Consider the following 19,774-nt stretch of genomic DNA (forward strand, 5'->3'; position numbering starts at 1 on the left):
TGTCAAATCTCTGGTTTTAATAAAGAAAACTCTGCAGGTATGGCCCCTACAATCTCCATGGAAGACTACCAGTGGCAGAAATGGGGTGACGATCTTTGACAGGGTCAACTGGCAGTTTTTTTCAACCTATGGAAAGCTCTAAGTGAACAGTTTTAAGAAAAGGTCCTTACCCATGCCCAAACTTCCAACTAGATAGCTCATAAACTTCTTTAAAATAAAACTTTTGGCGCTTCTACTGCTTAGACTAACACTGAAAAAGTTCTAGCAGAGAGCACAGCCCAATTACAGGCAATAAGAGGGAGAGAGAAAAGTTAGGACAACTAAAGAGTTTTAGAAATTTAGAGTGCTAAATAAAATGGGTAAGTTTCACATTCACCACCCATTTTTCTTTATTGTGTTGCTAGAGATGAAAGGGTAGTTAGGGTGACTTCGGCTTCAAAGAAAACCTGTAGACTGTCCTTGACTGCTTTACTGAATGCTTGTTTAGTGGATTCAACTGAGTTTCTAAGTAGAAAATCGTATCATCTCTAAATAATGACAGTTTTGCCCCCAAGCCAGACCCATGACTGTACTTTTTGCTTTGGTTTCAAGTCATACTGCCTTAAGAATAACTTCTGAAAAAATGTTAAATAAAGGTAGGGATAATTGGCAATCTTGACTTTTTTCAGCGTTGCATAAAAATGCCTTTATTTGTTTAGTGATGGTACAAAAATAACTATCAAATAAGAAATTACCTTTCTATTCCTAATCTGCTTTGAGTTTTAACTCAGATGAATGGTAATCAAATACTCTTCCTTAATTTATCAATATAGTTTTCTTCGGTTTTCTAATTCTAAATTATCTTAGAATTTCTGGAATAAAATCTACTTGGTTGTGCTTTATTGTTCTTTTAATATACTGCCAGATTCCCAACTTATCAATGGAATTTCTTCCACTCCCTCTGGCCCCTCTTCTTAGCTTGGTACAAGCCACAGGGCAAGAGAGAACATAGTAACTGATAATAAAAAAAAATGTACTAAACCAGGCTTGTCCAACCTGCGGCCCAAGGGCCACACGCGGCCCAGAACAGCTTTAAATGTGGCCCAACACAAATTCGTTAACTTCCTGAAAATATTATGAGATATTTTTGTGATTTTTCAAAAGCTCATTAGCTATTATTGTTAGTGTTAACGTAGGTTGGTGCAAAAGTACTGCTGTTTTTGCCATTACTTTTAATGGCAAAAACAGCAACTACCTTTGAACAAATCTAGTATTTTGTGTGGCCCAAGGAAGCCAAAAGATTGGACGCCCCTGTACTAAACAACGAAGTCCAGTATGCTTGCTGTGGTTGGCTGAGTAATGGCCACCATGAATATCCAGGTCCCAGTCCCCTGAACCTGTGAAAATGACCTTATATGGTAGGAGGAACCGTACAGTGTGACTAAAAATCTCGAGATGGGAGCTCATCCTGGATTATCTGAATAGACCCTACATGGAATCTTAAGTGTTAGAGGTTTGAAGACAGAGGAGGAAGAAGGTGATGTGATGATGGAAACAAGGGGAGAAAAGGCAATATGATGTGGCCATGAACCAAGTAATGACAGCCTACAGAAGCTTGTCAAGGCAAGGAAACAGATTCTCCTCTAAAGTTGCTGGAGAGGGCCTGGCCATGCTGACACCTTGATTTTGTCCCAGAGAAACTCATTTTGGATTTCTGGCCTCCAGAACAGTAAGAGAATAATGTACTGTTTTAATATCAGGTTTGGGGTAATTTGTTATAGCAGCCATAGGAAAAGGAATACACTTGCCTCTAAGGCTGATGTGAAAAAAAAGTTCCTTTATCAAGGTAGTTACCTAAATAATAGTTTTGATGGTGATTTAGTTGAAAATAGGGAAGTCAGGAATGTTTTCTAAAAACACCATCAATCCACTCATGCACCACACAAAATCATTCATACTTTTTTTGACAGAAGAATATACTTGATGATTAAAACAAACGAAAAAGTTATTTCTGCCTGAAGATACGCACATAATGTTAACCATTTAAAAAGATTCAATTTACTTACTTCATCCCATTCTAATACAAAGTTTTGGATTTTAGAACCATTGTCACTAGGTGCCTAAAACCAACATCAAAAAACAAAATGAAAACAAATTAGTACATTCATAAATGATACTGTGATGATCTAATATAAGGATCTAGCTTATGTGGCAGATGTTCTCTGTGACTTAGTCCTGGGAAAATGTTCATGAAAATACAAAAATATATGTATTGTATACCCTATAATCCTTTCAAATTTAAGGAAAGAAATATAAGGAAAGAAAGCAAGAAGCTACTCAAGTCTTCCTGAACACTGAACAATCTCTTTTAGCAAGAACTATTAATAAATTGAAAAAGTCGTTAAAAAAACCATTTTGCTTTTCTTACAGAGTTTTATCAGCTTTAAGTTTGTAGGACTGATCCTGTCATTTGTATTAAAACTCACCTTACAAAATAAATGGAATATTGTATAAAATACCAAAGAGTGAAGAACCAGGGTGCTGAAAGAAGCTTTGGGAGGGCAGTGTCTCGGTTCTCGTTTCTAGACTGACTGTGCTGGTTACCTGAGACTGCTGACTTAGCAATCTGTTAATATTTTAGGTGTAAAAGAATGCAGTTCCCTTGGCATTTTATTTCAGTATTTAATCACTCTCAAAATCATGAATTTCAACCTTACTTCCATCTGAATTTTCTTTCTACAATTTCAGCCCATTTCCTCTTTGCAGAACAAATGATCACCCCTATTCTTATTATAACTCCATATATTTGCAGACAATTGACTTTAAGACTCTGGTCAAAATTCTACCATTTTAATTTTTGAAATGATGTTTTATTAACTCTATCCAGTTTTTACATAATATTGCTAACTATGTAAATGGCAATCAAGGATCATTAACTTTTTAATACAGAGGAACATAGAGGTCTAAATTATTTGTTAAACACTAATACAGATCTTATAACATTAATTTTTTTAAAATTATAATTTAAAACTGGTTAGCATAGCCGGAATTTGCTTGTTAAGTTAGGGTAATATCTCACTGAGTGGCAAAGCAGTGGCAGTTAAAAATGAATATAATGTGAACGGGGCAGAGAAAGAATCTTTGGGAAACTCCAACTCTTATGATGTAGAGGAAGAGAATCCAAAGAGAGAGATCAAAAGTCTCGGCAGGAAGTGAGGGGTATAAAAAGACATTTTCCAACTGTTAATGACTCCAGACTGCTCTAGTCTAGTTGCTGAGGTCTCTCACATTTACTTGATTAATTTTTCTCTTTTTCAAAAGTGAGGCTATTAAAATGTCCACCTTAACCTGAGACTGATCCTCTAGCTTTTCTCCAAGTTAGAGGAGTGTAAAGTGTAAAGTGTTTTTTTTACCTTATTTCATTTAGTCCTCAGATCAACTCTATGAAGTACTATTACCTGAACTTTACAAAAGAGGAAATGAGGGCTTCAAAGAACCAAATAAATTGTCCCAGATCACAAACTCGTTCAAAGTAGAGCAGAACTGAATTTGTTCTACCTGCCCACAAAATCAGTGTTCCTACCCAGTATTCTAGGGGCTGAGAAGTAAACAGTCTGCCTTGGGGAACTGGCAATAAACAGAAAAAGATCATCTTTAGTGAGCTTTTTGTTATCACCATGCTCTGGCAATTCTAAACAAGGTCAGTTAATAAGATACCTCTCTCAACTGCTACCTCCCATGTTAACCCCCATAGGAATCCTTTTAGATTAGGTGAGGTAGCAGTCAAAAGACTAGATATTCAAGTCACTAAACTACTCTTAGTGACTTTTCTTCGTTTTTAATATTAAATAACAATAGTTATTATGCTCATTATGTTCTAGACATTATCTTGGGCTGTTTAGATGCTACCTGTTTTAATCCTCCCGACTCTGAGGTATATAATACTATTCTCCAACAACAGTGACAATATCTTTTTCCAACAATGTTGATTATTGTGTGTGTACATAGGGCCATTTCTGGAAAGGTTCAAGCCTGGGAAACCTGTGTGGGTAATCTGAGGTACCACTGCCTACATCTTATATAGGGATGTTAGGATACTGTTAAAGGCAGACATTTCAAAATTGTATTTTAATTATCATTGAAATAAAGGAACAGTTACCTACAGAAATCTTTAACCTCTATAAAGAACAATGGGTTGCTACCTCAACTGCTCTACCAAAGGAAAGGGTCTGAGCATATTCACAAATAAAATACTACTGTAAGTGACATGAAATAAAAGTAGTCATACTTTTTAATCACACATGAATATATGTATATATACACAGCTGCTTTACTTACATGTGTTAATAGTACTTTTTGACTACAAAAGTATCTAGTATCCTCAGAAGAACTAGAAACTAACAAGCTACAGCACAAGTAGTAAGCCTCACATTTTTAAAAGCTTTCAAAAGTAAGGCTAGCCCTGAGCTTGGTTTCGAAGCAAGGACAGATAATTAAATCAAGAGGAATAGTTACATCTCACTGCAAACCAATACTAACAGGAGTGGTACCCCATTCTAGGGGATGCTTTGAAATTTTGTGGGGGCTATTTCTGACCTGATCACAATAAAGCAGGAGGGGAGAGTCTGGTGGTTATGGGGTAAAGATCAAGGGCGCTAATAGCCCCACAGAATGGGGGACAATCAGTATGATGAGGAATTGTTCTCTTCCTCTAGGACTTTCAAATATCTATCAGAACTGAAGAACCAAATTCCATTTTATAAAGTATTTTTTGTATGGTTTTAACAGACACCAAGTTTCCCAAAATGCAGTAACTGTGCAATCTGGGAAAGACTGCATTTAATTTGTTTAGAAATTTACCGAGTCCACACTATTTCAGAAAATCACATAATCAGTGACAATGCTGTCTGTGGTATTTGAATGACTAATTCTATGTATGGTATCTGTCCACTTCATTGTATCTTCTTGTGTAGCTGGGACCAAATATTTATAAATTAAAATATATACTTTTCTATTGAGAATAACTTTATTCCTCCTTTTAGGCAGCATATTGATCTATGAGTACAGTTATTATAAATCTAATTTTACAATACAACTCAGAATATAAAGGCATCATGACAAAGTATTACAAAAAGGAGTAATGGGTTAAGAATCACTGTTGTGAATCTCAGTGCCATCACATGTGCAATGTAATAAGCACTGTTAATTACAAATCAATCGTTTTTACTATATTTACATATAGTAAGAAAAACCAGTAACAGTGCTATTTTAAGATACATTAAATAGGCATTTGTGTCTCATATGTAAAGAGCAGGAACAAATTAGAGCTCTTTGTCTCCAGAAACAACTGAAACTTAATACTACCAGGGGAAACAAAGAAACACACATCCAGTTGGAAACACCCTAAAGAATATTCTTACCTTCCATTGCAAAGTGAGTGAATTTTTGGTCCGATTGGCTATCCTTGGTGGATTAGGTATATCAGGTTCACAGCTCAGGGTGGTAAAGATTTCAGCTTCTGAAGGAGTTCCCTTTATAGAATTATATTCTGCCTGGACTCTATGGTGATAAAATAAATAGTTTTACCTTTCAGAATCACTGTATCCTATTTTCAATAGTGTCACCTTTAAGTACTTGCAGATTAGGAAGGTGTCCACTAAAAGTTCTATCAAGAAAATATGACTATCAGAAGTAAAAGGTGACCCTTCCAAAAAAAAGGACAAGTTTTTTTTTCTTTTTTGCTGCAACCGAAAGAAATAATTTAAAATTGTGATATAACTGTGAGTGTACATATATGTGTATTTACACACACACGCAAAAAAAATTCCTGAAACAAGTTTCCTGAAACAATGTTCTCAACTATGGGGAATACACTGATCCTTTCTGTCCTATTTGATTCTATTTCTTTTTTAAAAAAATGCTGAATATAATGCACAAAATTAAATTCATGACTAAATGTGACTACAATCTACAGTTTGAAAAATATTAGGTTGGACAATACTTTGAGTATATCCATAGGAAGTACACTTGAACACTTAGTAGTTTAACAGAATAATCCCAACCACATACACTCTTTATAAAAATTAACTAAATGTGTTATATTAGGCTTCAGTTGGGTAAGCCCTAGAGTCTATGAAATTTCAGTAAATTACACTAGAAGAACTGCATAGAGTAAAACATTATCTAAGTTCTTCCTATTAAACGTTATGAAATTCTAGTCTTGTATCCCGAACCCTAAAATAGGATGTAGTAAAAATATGTGTGTAAACGAAGTATTTATAATTATTTTATAAAAATTCCAAAAGCTGGGACAAGTTTCCAGTGCCAAACTAGATGCTACAGACATTCTACAGATTCATTCCAAACCCAGAATTCTAGCCCTTCACTGTAACATTTTTGTTTGTTGAAAAATTTTGTTTGATGGACTGAAGCCTTCTTCTCTCATCTCATCAAAATCATTCTCTGACCAGCTTTGATCCGTTGCTGGCAATGGGCTGTGCTCCTTTGCAGGAGGAGATGCGCTCTTATTTTTTGAATTTCCAGCTTTTCTGCCCTGCTTTTTCCCCATCTTTGTGGTTTTATCTGTCTCTGGTCTTTGATGATGGTGACGTACTGATGGGGTTTTGGTATAGGTGACCTTCCTGTTTGATAGTTTTCCTTCTGACAGTCAGGACCCTCAGCTATAGGTCTGTTGGAGATTGCTTGAGGTCCACTGCAGACCCTGTTTGCCTGGGTATCAGCAGCAGAGGTTGCAGAAGACAGAATATTGCTGAACAGCGAGTGCACCTGTCTGATTCTTGCTTTGGAAGCTTCCTCTCAGGGGTGTACTCCACCCTGTGAGGTGTGGGGTGTCAGACTGCCCCTAGTGGGGGATGTCTCCCAGTTAGGCTACTCAGGGGTTAGGGACCCACTTGAGCAGGCAGACTGCCCCTTCTCAGCTCTCAACCTCCGTGTTGGGAGATCCACTGCTCTCTTCAAAGCCGTCAGACAGAGTCGTTCGCGTTTGCACAGGCTTCTGCTCCTTTAGCTGAGCCCTGTCCCCAGAGGCGCAGTCTACAGAGACAGGCAGGTTTCCTTGAGCTGCTGTGAGCTCCACCCAGTTCGAGCTTCCCAGCGGCTTTATTTACCTACTTAAGCCTCAGCAATGGCGGGCGCCCCTCCCCCAGCCTCGCTGCTGCCTTGCGGTTAGATTGCCGCAGACTGCTGTGTTAGCAAGGAGGGAGGCTCCGTGGGCGTGGGACCCTCCCGGCCAGGTGTGAGATATATTCTCCGGTGTGCCGGTGTTATAGCGCAGTATTGGGGTGGGAGTTACCCGATTTTCCAGGTGTTGTGTGTCTCAGTTCCCCTGGCTAGGAAAAGGGACTCCCTTCCCCCTCGCGCTTCCCAGTGAGGCGATGCCTCGCCCTGCTTCAGCTCTCGCTGGTCGGGCTGCAGCAGCTGACCCGCACGGATTGTCCGGCACTCCCGAGTGAGATGACCCCAGTACCTCAGTTGAAAATGCAGAAATCACCGGTCTTCTGTGTCGCTCGCGCTGGGAGATGGAGACTGGAGCTGTTCCTATTCGGCCATCTTGCTCCGCCCCCCCGAAAAATTTTGTTTGTTGAAAAATTTTGATAATTTTACCAACAGAAAAATTGAAGTCTGCAAATTTTTTTTTTTTTTTCTGAGACGGAGTCTCACTCTGTAGCCCAGGCTGGAATATAATGGCACAATCATGGCTCACTGCAGTCTTAACCTCCTGGGCTCAAGCAATCCTCCTACCTCAGCCTTCTGAGTAGCTGATGCCACAGGCATCACGATGCCTTTAAAAAGATTCAATTTACTTACTTCATCCCATTCTAATACAAAGTTTTGGATTTTAGAACCATTGTCATCACGATGCTTGGCTACTTTTTGGATTTTTTTGTGGAGATGGGGTCTCGCTATGTCACTCAGACTGGTCTCAAACTCCTGGTCTCAAGAAATCCTCCTGTCTTGCCCACCCAAAGTTGCTGGGATTACAGGCGCACTGTGCCCAGCCCATAAAGTCTGCTTTTAATCTGAAATTAATGCTTCAATTATATAAGATTTAAAAAAAATAATTATTAAAAAAAAAAACCCTTATGCTGTATCATATAGAGGCAATCTGTAGGAATTCCTTACTTTGCATGGTAATCCGTGGCTGGCTTGAGATCATTTAAAGTGATATTTGTTTCTTCTCCTCTGGGGAAAAAAAGGGTAGTATTTCAATGTCTGGTAAATAAAGCATTTTCAAACGATGTACATTATATACACTATAGAGTATTTTATGAAACTACGTCTTTCTTTACCAACTGTAACTGGATTCAGATTCCACTAATATGGAATTTGGCAGCTAGGATATGTACCAAACTTACATGTGTACCTGCATACTACTTTAAAACAGAAGGTAGTGCTAAGCAAATCCGCTGAGTGAGCCAGACTCTTTTTTTTTGGAGTGGAGTCAAGGAAGATATTTAGTTTACTGAAGAAACAAAACTATTATCAATTATTTAAAAATCCATTTTGCATAGTTAAAATGATAAATAAAAGATGTACTGTTGAAAGAAAAATTGCCAATTTTTTACAAGGAGTCTGCCACTATTTTATTTTATACTTGATCTTAGCCAAAAGGCCGAGAAGCAATCACTATTTTATTTTATTAGAAAATAATGTGGAACTTCATTTAAAATGTTACACTTTGAACAGATCACCTAAGAGAGAACACTGGAATTAAGCAGGAGTGACTGGAAACATGTAAAACAAGGAAGGAGAGGGAAGTAAGCCTGCCAGGCTGCAATCAGCTGGGAACTTAGAAAGGTTCTCCAGTGTGGGGAAAGAGTAAGTAAGTGACCCCCAGGGGTCCACATTCCCATCGTGGACTCCTGTATTCTAGTCATGGGAAAGACCCTAGACCCTTGTGGGCTGCAACTAACACAGGCAGATGCCTGGAGTCGTGCAAGGCATTGCTCAAGAGAGGGAGCTCACGCTGGGTCCTATACACCTCCCAAACCCTAAGCAGGTAGAACAAGGTATCATATTGAGAGCACAACCCCCAACAGACTGCATCCTGCCCACGGGCCCTACAGTCCCCACATCTCCACATGTCTGGAGTCCCACTGACATTCCCTACCCACAGGCCACCACTGTGACTGGTTGCTGCTTTCAGGACTAAAGCTTGAGCCATTGGCAAAGATCCTGCTGCCCCCAGCAGCGAAGCTGCTGCACATCTTTGTGTACTCTAACAACAAACTTCCTGTCTGCAGCAACTGCAGCTGTGGGCTGCTGCAGCTGGGGCCAAAGCACAAGTGAAGTGGGTATTCCCTAGCTGCCTGCATACAGCTGTTGCCACTAAAAGCCCTCCCTAGTAGCAGGTCTGCAGCGTAGCCACTGCCGCCTTCACCTGAGGATTCTTCCTTGGGCCTGGTGGTCATCCCTATGCTGCCAACACAGTTAGCACCTACAAACACCACTGGAGGGCCTGAGGACAGGTCTTTTTTTGATTCTGTGCCCCCAGTATTTGAGCACACTGGGAGGCCTGGGGACTACCCAGCCCAGTCCATCACCTGTGCCACACCTGGGCACTCCTCCTGGTGGCCTGAGATTGAGCTCACCCAACCTGCCTTTAATCACTGCAGCAGGTATCCATCTGCATGTACCACCTGTGGACCTGGGGACTGGCTTGCCCAGCCTGTCACAGTCACCACCAACATCATGGACTGCTTGGAACCCAGAGGTTAGTCCTAATGCCATCACCCAAGCCATATCGGCTTCCCAGAGGCCCAAGAACCCACCTGCCTGGCCCACTGCTGCCACTACTAGCACCTGAGCAAGCTGCCTAGAGGCCCAAGAATCAGAATGCCTGGATTTGCTAACACTGGTACTCATGTACAACACCTGGGGGCCCAAGGACAGGTAGGCTTGGGCCTGCTGCTGCCACCACTGAGGCCCGAGGACAGGCTCACCTCACATCCCCACCCCCAGCAAAACTTCACTACAGCCTCCACTAACAACTGTACCCTAAGCCACTGTGGAAATCACAGACACCATAACACTGTTTACAGCAGAAGATATATGAAGACTGTACTTTCACATGCACCCTGAATCAAAGCCAAAGTGCTCTACCCAACCAACACTATAGATGCATCTTCAGGAAAAAGTCTTCCCCTATGAAAGCAAGCTCAAAAAACTGAAAGAAGTGACTGCTATACCAGATGAATGGATATTGACATAAGGACAGAAGAAATATGAAAAAGCAAGGCAATATGACACCTCCAAAGAAACACAATAATCCTCCAGCAATAGATTGTAATCAAAAACAAAAATTTAAGAAATCCCAGATAATGAATTTGAAATACTGATATTAAAGATGCTCAGCTGAAATATAAGAAAAACCAGAAAAGCAATACAAATAATTCAGAAAAACAATTTAGAATATAAGAAATTTACCTAAGAAACACAATCATAAGAAAGAACCAAATAGAAATTCTAGAACTAAAGAATTCATTAAATGAAACACAAAACACATTCGAAAGCATCAACAAAGGACTAGATACAGCTAATGAAAGAATTTCAGAACGTGAAGACAGGTCTTTTGAAATAACCCAGTGAAACAGAGATAAACTTCAGGAGGCCGAGGCGGGTGGATCACCTCAGGAGTTCAAGACCAGCCTCCCCAACAAGGCAAAACCCCGTTTCTACTAAAAATAGAAAAAAACAGCCAGGTGTGGTGGTGAGCATCTGTAATCTCAGCTACTTGGGAGGCTGAGGCAGGAGAATTGCTTCAACCCCGGAAGCGGAGGCTGCAGTGAGTTGAGTTCATGCCACAGCACTCCAGCCTGGGCAACAAGAGCAAAACTCCGTCTCAAGATAAAAAAAAAAAGAATAAAAATGAATGAACAAAGCCTATGTGACATATGGGACACTATAAAGCAACCAAATATTTGAATTTTTGGTATCCTAAATGGTGAAGAGAAAATAAAAGGGTTAGAAAACCTATTTAACAAAATAATAGCTGAAAACTTTCCAAATCTAGCAAGAGATTTAGACATCCAGACACAGAAAGCTTGGAGAGTCAGATATGAAACAGATATAAACACAAAACAGTCTTCTGCATGAAATTATAGTCAAACTGTTAAAAGCAAAAAAGCAAAGAAAATTCTAAAGATAGCAAGAGAAAAGCATCTAGTCACCTATAAGGGAACTCTTATCAGATTAACAGGATTTCTCTGCAGAAATCTTACAAACTAGCAGGGAATGGGATGATATATTCAAAGTGCTGAAGGAAAAACAGCTGTCAGCCAAGGATATATACTCAACAAACTTATGTTTCATAGAGGAAGGAGAAATAAGGTATTTTCCAGACAAGCAAAAGCTGAGGGAATGCATCACGACGAGTGCAGTTCTGTAAGAAATGCCTGAGGGAGTCCTACACCTGGAACAAAGGGACAATATCTGCTGTTATGAAGACACAAGAAAGTATAAAACTTACTGAACTTACTGATAGAGCAAACACACAAATGAGGAAGAAAAATAACTCAAATGTACCATTACAGAAATAAAAAAAAGAATGAAACAACATAAAAATCAGATATCAATTAATAAAATGACAGAAATACACCCTTACATATCAATAGTAACTGTAAGGTAAATGGATTAAACTTTCTCCTTAAGGAGGCTGATCCAAGGTGGCCGAGTGCCGAATAGGAACAACTCCAGTCTACAGCTCCCAGAGTGAGCAACGCAGAAGACAGGTGATCTCTGCATTTCCAACTGAGGTACCGGCTTCGTCTCACTAGGACGTGTTGGAAAGTGGGTGCAGCCCAGAGTGTGAGCCAAAGCAGGGTGGGGCATAGCCTCACCCGGGAAGCGCAAGAGGTCAGCGAATTCCCTTTCCCAGCCAAGGGAAGCCATGAAAAACGGTACCTGGAAAATCAGGACACTTCCACCCTAATATGCTTTTCCAACGGTCTTAGCAAATGGCACACCAGGAGATTATATCCAAGGGCCTGGCTCAGAGGGTCCCATGCCCACAGAAGCTTGCTCACTGCTATCACAGTAGTCCGAGATGGAACTGCAAGATGGCAGTGAGACTGGGGGAGGGGTGTCCGCTACTGCTGAGGCTTGAGTAGGTAAACAAAGCAGCCAGGAAGCTTGAACTGGGTGGAGACCAACACAGCTCAAGGAGGCCTGCCTGCCTCTGTAGACTCCATCTCTGGGGGCAGGGCATAACTGAACAAAAGGCAGCAGAAACTTCTACAGACTTAAATGTCCCTGGTCTGACAGCTTTGAAGAGAGTAGTGGTTCTCCCAGCACGGAGTTTGAGATCTGAGAATGTACAGACTGCCTCTTCAAGTGGGTCCCTGACGCCCAAGTAGCCTAACTGGGAGACACCTCCCAGTAGGGGCTGATTGACACCTCATACAGCCAGGTGCCCCTCTGAGACGAAGCTTCCAGAGGAAGGATCAGGCAGCAATATTTGCTGTTCTGCAGCCTCCACTGGTGACACCAAGGCAAACAGGGTCTGGAATGGACCTCCAGCAAACTCCAGTAGACCTGCAGCTGAGGGACCCGTTAGAAAGAAAACTAATAAACAGGAAGGAACAGCATCAACATCAACAAAAAGGACATCCACACCAAAATCCCATCTGTAGGTCACCATCATCAAAGACCAAAGGTAAATAAAATCACAAAGATGGGGAGAAACCAGAGCAGAAAAGATGAAAATTCTAAAAACCAGAGCACCCCTTCTCCTCCAAAGGATCGCAGCTCCTCGCCCACAAGAGAACAAAGCAGGATGGAGAATGACTTTGATGAGTTGACAGATGTAGGCTTCAGAAAGTTGGTAATAACAAACTTCTCCAAGCTAAAGGAAGATGTCTGAACCCATCACAAGGAAGTTGAAAACTTTGAAAAAAGATTAGACGAACAGCTAACTAGAATAAACAGTGTAGAGAAGACCTTAAATGATCTGATGGAGCTGAAAACCATGGCACGAGAACTACGTGACGCAGCTGATTCGATCAAATGGAAAAAATGGCATCAGTGACTGAACAACAAATTAATGAAACGAAGCGAGAAAAGAAGTTTAGAGAAAAAAGAGTAAAAAGAAATGAACAAAGACTCCAAGAAATATGGGACTATATGATAAGACCAAATCTATGTTTGAATGGTGTACCTGAAAGTGATGGAGAGAATGGAACCAAGCTGGAAAACACTCTTCAGGATATTATCCAGGAGAACTTCCCCAACCTAGCAAGGCAAGCCAACATTCAAATTTAGGAAATACAGAGAACACCACAAAGACACTCCTTGGGAAGAGAAAACCCAAGACACATAATTGTCAGATTCACCAAAGTTGAAATGAAGGAAAAAATGCTAAAGGCAGCCAGAGAGAAAGGTCGGGTTACCCACAAAGGGAAGCCCATTAGACTAACAGCAGATCTCGGCAGAAACCATATAAGCCAGAAGAAAGTGGGGGCCAATATTCAACATTCTTAAAGAATTTTCAACCCAGAATTTCATATCCAGCCAAACTAAGCTCCATAAGTGAAGGAGAAATAAAATCCTTTACAGATAAGCAAATGCTGAGAGATTTTGTCACCACCAGGCCTGCCTTACAAGAGCCCCTGAAGGAAGCACTAAACATGGAAAAGAACAATCAGTACCAGCCACTGAAAAAACATGCCAAATTGTAAACACCATCAATGCTAGGAAGAAACTGCATCAACTAATGGGCAAAATAACCAGCTAACATCATAATGACAGCATCAAATTCACACATAACAATATTAATCTTAAATGTAAATGGGCTAAATGCCCCAATTAAAAAACACAGACTGGCAAATTGGATAAACAGTCAAGATCCATCAGTGTGCTGTATTCAGGAGACCCATCTCACATGCAGAGAGACAAATAGGCTCAAAATAAAGGAATGGAGGAAGATTCACCAAGCAAATGGAAAGCAAAAAAACCCGCAGGGGTTGCAGTCCTAGTCTCTGATAAAATAGACTTTAAACCAACAAAGATCAAAAGACAAAGAAGGCCATTACATAATGGTAAAAGGAGCAATTCAACAAGAAGAGCTAACTATCCTAAATATATATGCACCCAGATTCATAAAGCAAGTCCTTAGAGACCTACAAAGAGACTTAGACTCCCACACAATAACAATGGGAGACTTTAACACCCTACTGTCAACATTAGACAGATCAAGGAGACAGAAAGTTAACAAGGATATCTAGGACTTGAACTCAGCTCTGCACCAAGCTGACCTAATAGACATCTACAGAACTTTCCACCCCAAATCAACAGAATATACATTCTTCTCAGCACCACATTGCACTTACTCCAAAATTGACCACATAGTTGGAAGTAAAGCACTCCTCAGCAAATGTAAAAGAACAGAAATTATAACAAACTGTCTCTCAGACCACAGGGCAATCAAATTAGAACTCAGGATTAAGAAACTCACTCAAAACTGCACAACTACATGGAAACTGAACAACCTGCTCCTGAATAAGTACTGGGTAAATAACGAAATGAAGGCAGAAATAAAGATGTTCTTTGAAACAAATGAGAACAAAGACACAACATACTAGAATCTCTGGGACACATTTAAAGCAGTATGTAGAGGAAAATTTATAGCACTAAATGCCCATAAGAGAAAGCAGGGAAGATCTAAAATGGACACCCTAACATCACAATTTAAAGAACTAGAGAAGCAAGAGCAAACACATTCAAAAGCTAGCAGAAGGCAAGAAATAACTAAGATCAGAGCAGAGCTGAAGGAGATACAGACAGAAAAAAACCTTCAAAAATTCAGTGAATCCAGAAGCTGGTTTTTTGAAAAGATCAACAAAATCGATAGACCGCTATCAAGACTAATAAATTAGAAAAGAGAGAAGAATCAAATAGATGCAATAAAAAATGATAAAGGGGATATCAACACCAATCCCACAGAAACACAAACTACCATCAGAGAATACTATAAACACCTCTACGCAAATAAACTAGAAAATCTAGAAGAAATGGATAAATTCCTGGACACATACACCCTTCCAAGACTAAACCAGGAAGAAGTTGAATACCTGAATAGACCAATAACAGACTCTGAAATTGAGGCAGTAAGTAATAGCCTACCAACCAAAAAAAGTCCAGGACCAGACAGATTTCATAGTCAAATTCTACCAGAGGTACAAAGAGGAGCTGGTACCATTCCTTCTGAAACTATTCCAATCAATGGAAAAAGAAGGAATCCCTAACTCATTTTATGAGGCCAGTATCATCCTGATACCAAAGCCTGGCAGAGACACACCAAAAAAGGAGAATTTTAGACCAATATCCCTGATGAACATTGATGCGAAAATCCTCAATAAAATACTGGCAAACCGAATCCAGCAGCACATCAAAAAGCTTATCCACCACGATCAAGTTGGCTTCATCCCTGGGATGCAAGGCTGGTTCAACATATGCAAATCAGTAAATGTAATCCATCATATAAACAGAACCAAAGACAAAAACAACATAATTATCTCAATAGATGCAGAAAAGGCCTTTGACAAAATTCAACAATACTTCATGCTAAAAACTCTCAATAAACTAGGTATTGATGGGATATCTCTCAAAATAATAAGAGCTATTTATGACAAACTCATAGCCAATATCATACTGAATGGAAAAAACCGGAAGCATTCCCTCTGAAAACTGGCACAAGATAGGGATGCCCTCTCTCACCACTCCTATTCAACACAGTGTTGGAAGTTCTGGCCAGGGCAATCAGGTAGGAGAAAGAAATAAATGGTATTCAATGAGGAAAAGAGGAAGTCAAATTGTCCCTGTTTGCAGATGACATGACTGTGTATTTAGAAAACCCCATCGTCTCAGCCCAAAATCTCCTTAGGTGGATAAGCAACTTCAGCAAAGTCTCAGGATACAAAATCAATGTGCAAAAATCACAAGCATCCCTATACACCAAAAACAGACAAACAGAGAGCCAAATCATGAGAGAACTCCCATTCACAATTCCTTCAAAGAGAATAAAATACCTAGGAATAGAACTTACAAGGGATGTGAAGGACCTCTTCAAGAACTACAAACCACTGCTCAGTGAAATAAAAGAGGACACAAACAAATGGAAGAACATTCCATGCTCATGGATAGGAAGAATCAGTATCGTGAAAATGGCCATACTGCCCAAGGTAATTTATAGATTCAATGCCATGCCCATCAAGCTACCAATCACTTTCTTCACAGAATTGGAAAAAACTACTTTACAGTTCATATGGAACCAAAAAAGAGCCCGCATTGCCAAGACAATCCTAAGCCAAAAGAACAAAGCTGGAGGCATCACGCTGCCTGACTTCAAACTATACTACAAATCTACAGTAAACAAAACAGCATGGTACTGGTACCAAAACAGAGATATAGACCAATAGAACATAACAGAGTCCTCAGAAATAATACCACACATATACAACCATCTGATCTTTGACAAACCTGACAAAAACAAGAAATGGGGAAAAGATTCCCTATTTAACAAATGGTGCTGGGAAAACTGGCCAGCCATACGTAGAAAGCAGAAACTGGATCCTTTCCCTACACCTTAAACAAAAATTAATTCAAGATGAATTAAAGACTTAAATGTTAGACCTAAAACCATAGAAACCCTAGAAGAAAACCTAGGCAATACCATTCAGGACACAGGCATGGGCAAGAACTTCATGACTGAAACACCAAAAGCAATGGCAACAAAAGCCAAAACAGACAAATGGGATCTAATTAAACTAAAGAGCTTCTGCATAGCAAAATAAACTACCATCAGAGTGAATAGGCAACCTACAGAAAGGAAGAAAATTTTTGCAATTTACCCATCTGACAGAGGGCTAATATCCAGAATCTACAAAGAACTTAAACAAATTTATAAGAAAACAATCAAACAACCCCATCAAAAAGTGGGCGAAGGATGTGAACAGACACTTCTCAAAAGAAGACATTCATGCAGCCAACAGACACATGAAAAAATGCTCATCATCACTGGTCATCAGAGAAATGCAAATCAAAACCACAATGAGATCCCATCTCACACCAGTTAGAATGGTGATCATTAAAAAGTCAGGAAACAACAGGTGCTGGAGAGAGGATGTGGAGAAATAGGAACGCTTTTACACTGTTGGTGGGACTGTAAACTAGTTCAACCACTGTGGAAGACTGTGTGGTGATTCCTGAAGGATCTAGAACTAGAAATACCATTTGACCCAGCCATCCCATTACTGGGTATATACCCAAAGGATTACAAATCATACTACTATAAAGACACATGCACACATATGGTTATTGTGGCACTATTCACAACAGCAAAGACTTGGAATCTACCCAACTATCCATCAATGATAGACTGGATTAAGAAAATGTGGCACATATACACCATGGAATACTATGCAGCCATAAAAAAGGATGAGTGCATGCCCTTTGTAGGGACATGGATGAGGCTGGAAACCATCATTCTGAGCAAACTACCGCAAGGACAGAAAACCAAACACCACATGTTCTCACTCACAGGTGGGAATTAAACAATGAGAACACTTGGACACAGGGTGGGGAACATCACACACTGGGGCCTGTCATGGGGTGGAGGGGAGGGGAAGGGATGGCATTAAGTGAAATACCTATTGCAAATGACAAGTTAATGGGTGCAGCACACCAGCATGGCACATGTATATATATGTAACAAACCTGCACGGTGTGCACATGGTACCCTAGAACTTAAAGTATACTAATAATAAAACAAGCAAACAAACAAAAAACTTTCTACTTAAAAGACATAAACTCACTGTATGAATTAAAAAATGTGACCTAATTATATGCTGTCTACAAGAAATTCACCTCACCTGTAAAGACACATATAGACTGAAAGTAAAGGGATGGAAAACAATAATCCATGCAAACAGAAACCAAAAGTGAGCAGGAGTAGCTACACTCAGATAAAAGAGACTTTAAGTCAAAAACAGTAAAAAGAGACAAAGTCATTATATAATGATAAAGGGATCAATTCAGCAAGAGGATATAACAAGTCTAAACATATATGTACCCAACACTGGAGCACCCAGAAATATAAAGCAATTATTAATAGATCTAAAGGGAGAGATAGACTCCAATAAAACAATAGCTGGGGACTTCAACACCCCACTCTCAGCATTAGACAGACCATCTAGACAGAAAATTAACAAAGAAACATTGTATTTAAATGGCACATTAGGCCAAATGGACATAACAGACCTTTGTAAATACATCTCATCCAACAGCTACAGAAAACACATTTTTCTTTTTAAATTAATTAATTATTTTATTTTTTATTATTATACTTTAAGTTCTAGGGTACATGTGCACAATGTGCAGGTTTGTTACATATGTATACATGTGCCATGTTGGTGTGCTGCACCCATTAACTTGTCATTTACATTAGGTATATCTCCTAATGCTATCCCTCCCCCATCCCACCTCCCCACAACAGGCCCTGGTGTGTGATGTTCCCCTTCCTGTGTCCAAGTATGATCTCACTGTTCAATTCCCACCTATGAGTGAGAACATGTGGTGTTTGGTTTTCTGTTCTTGCAATAGTTTGCTGAGAATGATGGTTTCCAGCTGCATCCATGTCCCCACAAAGGACACGAACTCATCCTTTTTTATGGCTGCATAGTATTCCATGGTGTATATGTGCCACATTTTCTTAATCCAGTCTGTCACATTTTGGTTGATTCCAAGTCTTTGCTATTGTGAACAGTGCTGCAATAAATATATGTGTGCATAGAAAACACATTTTTCTTTACAATACATGAAACATGAAACATTCTCTAGGGTAGAACATATGTCAGTACAGAATACAGGTCTCAACATTTTTTTTTTTTTTGAGACGGAGTCTTGATCTGTTGCCAGGATGGAGTGCAGTGGCACCATCTTGGCTCACTGCAACCTCTGTCTCCCGGGTTCAAGCAATTCCCTTGCCTCAGCCTCCCGAGTAGCTGGGACTACAGGTGTGCACCACCATGCCTGGCTAATTTTTTGTACTTTAGTAGAGATGGGGTTTCACCATGTTGGCCAGGATGGTCTCGATCTCTTGCCCTTGTGATCTGCCCGTCGTGGCCTCCCAAAGTGCTGGGATGACAGGTGTGAGCCACCATGCCCGGCCACAAGAAATTTTAAAACACTGAAAGTATATCATATATTTTCTAATAATTCAATAGAATAAAACTAGAAATCAATAACAAGAGGAACTTTGGAAACTATGCAACTACCTGGAAACTAAGCAACATGCTCCTGAATGACCACTGGTAGAGGGATGAATTAAGAAAAATAAAAAAAAATTCTTGAAACAATTAAAATGGAAACACAAAATATTAAAACCTATGGGATACAGCAAAAGCAGTGTCAAGGGGGAAGTTTATAGCAATAAATGTCTACATAAAAAAGCTGGAAGACTCTAAATAAACAATCTAGCAACGCACATCTCAAGAACCTCAAAAGCAAGAACAAACCAAATCCAAAACTAGTGGAAGAAATAATAGAGATCAGAGCAGACAGCCAGGTGCAGTGGTGTAGATCAGAGCAGACAGCCAGGTGCAGTGGTGCACACCTGTAGTCCCAGTTACTTGGGAGGTTGAGGTGGGAGGATCACTTGAGCCCAGGAGTTTGAGTCCAGCTTAGGCAACACTGCAAGACGCCATCTCTCATAAAATAAAAAGTCAGAACAGAACTAAACCACTACCTAGACTAATACAGAGAAGAAGAAAGGAGACCCAAA

General features: G+C 39.9%; 1 protein-coding gene across 4 annotated transcripts in view; it reads right to left on the bottom strand.

Moving 5' to 3' along the window:
• The window catches only part of FNDC3A (fibronectin type III domain containing 3A), a 223,825-nt gene that overhangs the window by 34,638 nt on the left and 169,413 nt on the right, over positions 1 to 19,774 (bottom strand). For all 4 annotated transcript variants that reach the window (XM_023187363.2, XM_023187362.2, XM_023187365.1 and 1 more), the window contains 3 exons: positions 8,122 to 8,181; positions 5,400 to 5,538; positions 2,046 to 2,099 (listed from right to left, as the gene is read on the bottom strand). In XM_023187363.2, the coding sequence (XP_023043131.1) occupies positions 2,046 to 2,099; positions 5,400 to 5,538; positions 8,122 to 8,181 (253 nt within the window). The remainder of the gene's footprint in view (positions 1 to 2,045; positions 2,100 to 5,399; positions 5,539 to 8,121; positions 8,182 to 19,774) is intronic.

The sequence above is a fragment of the Piliocolobus tephrosceles genome, chromosome X, assembly GCF_002776525.5.
Source record: "Piliocolobus tephrosceles isolate RC106 chromosome X, ASM277652v3, whole genome shotgun sequence".
Classification (NCBI taxonomy): Eukaryota; Metazoa; Chordata; class Mammalia; order Primates; family Cercopithecidae; genus Piliocolobus; species Piliocolobus tephrosceles.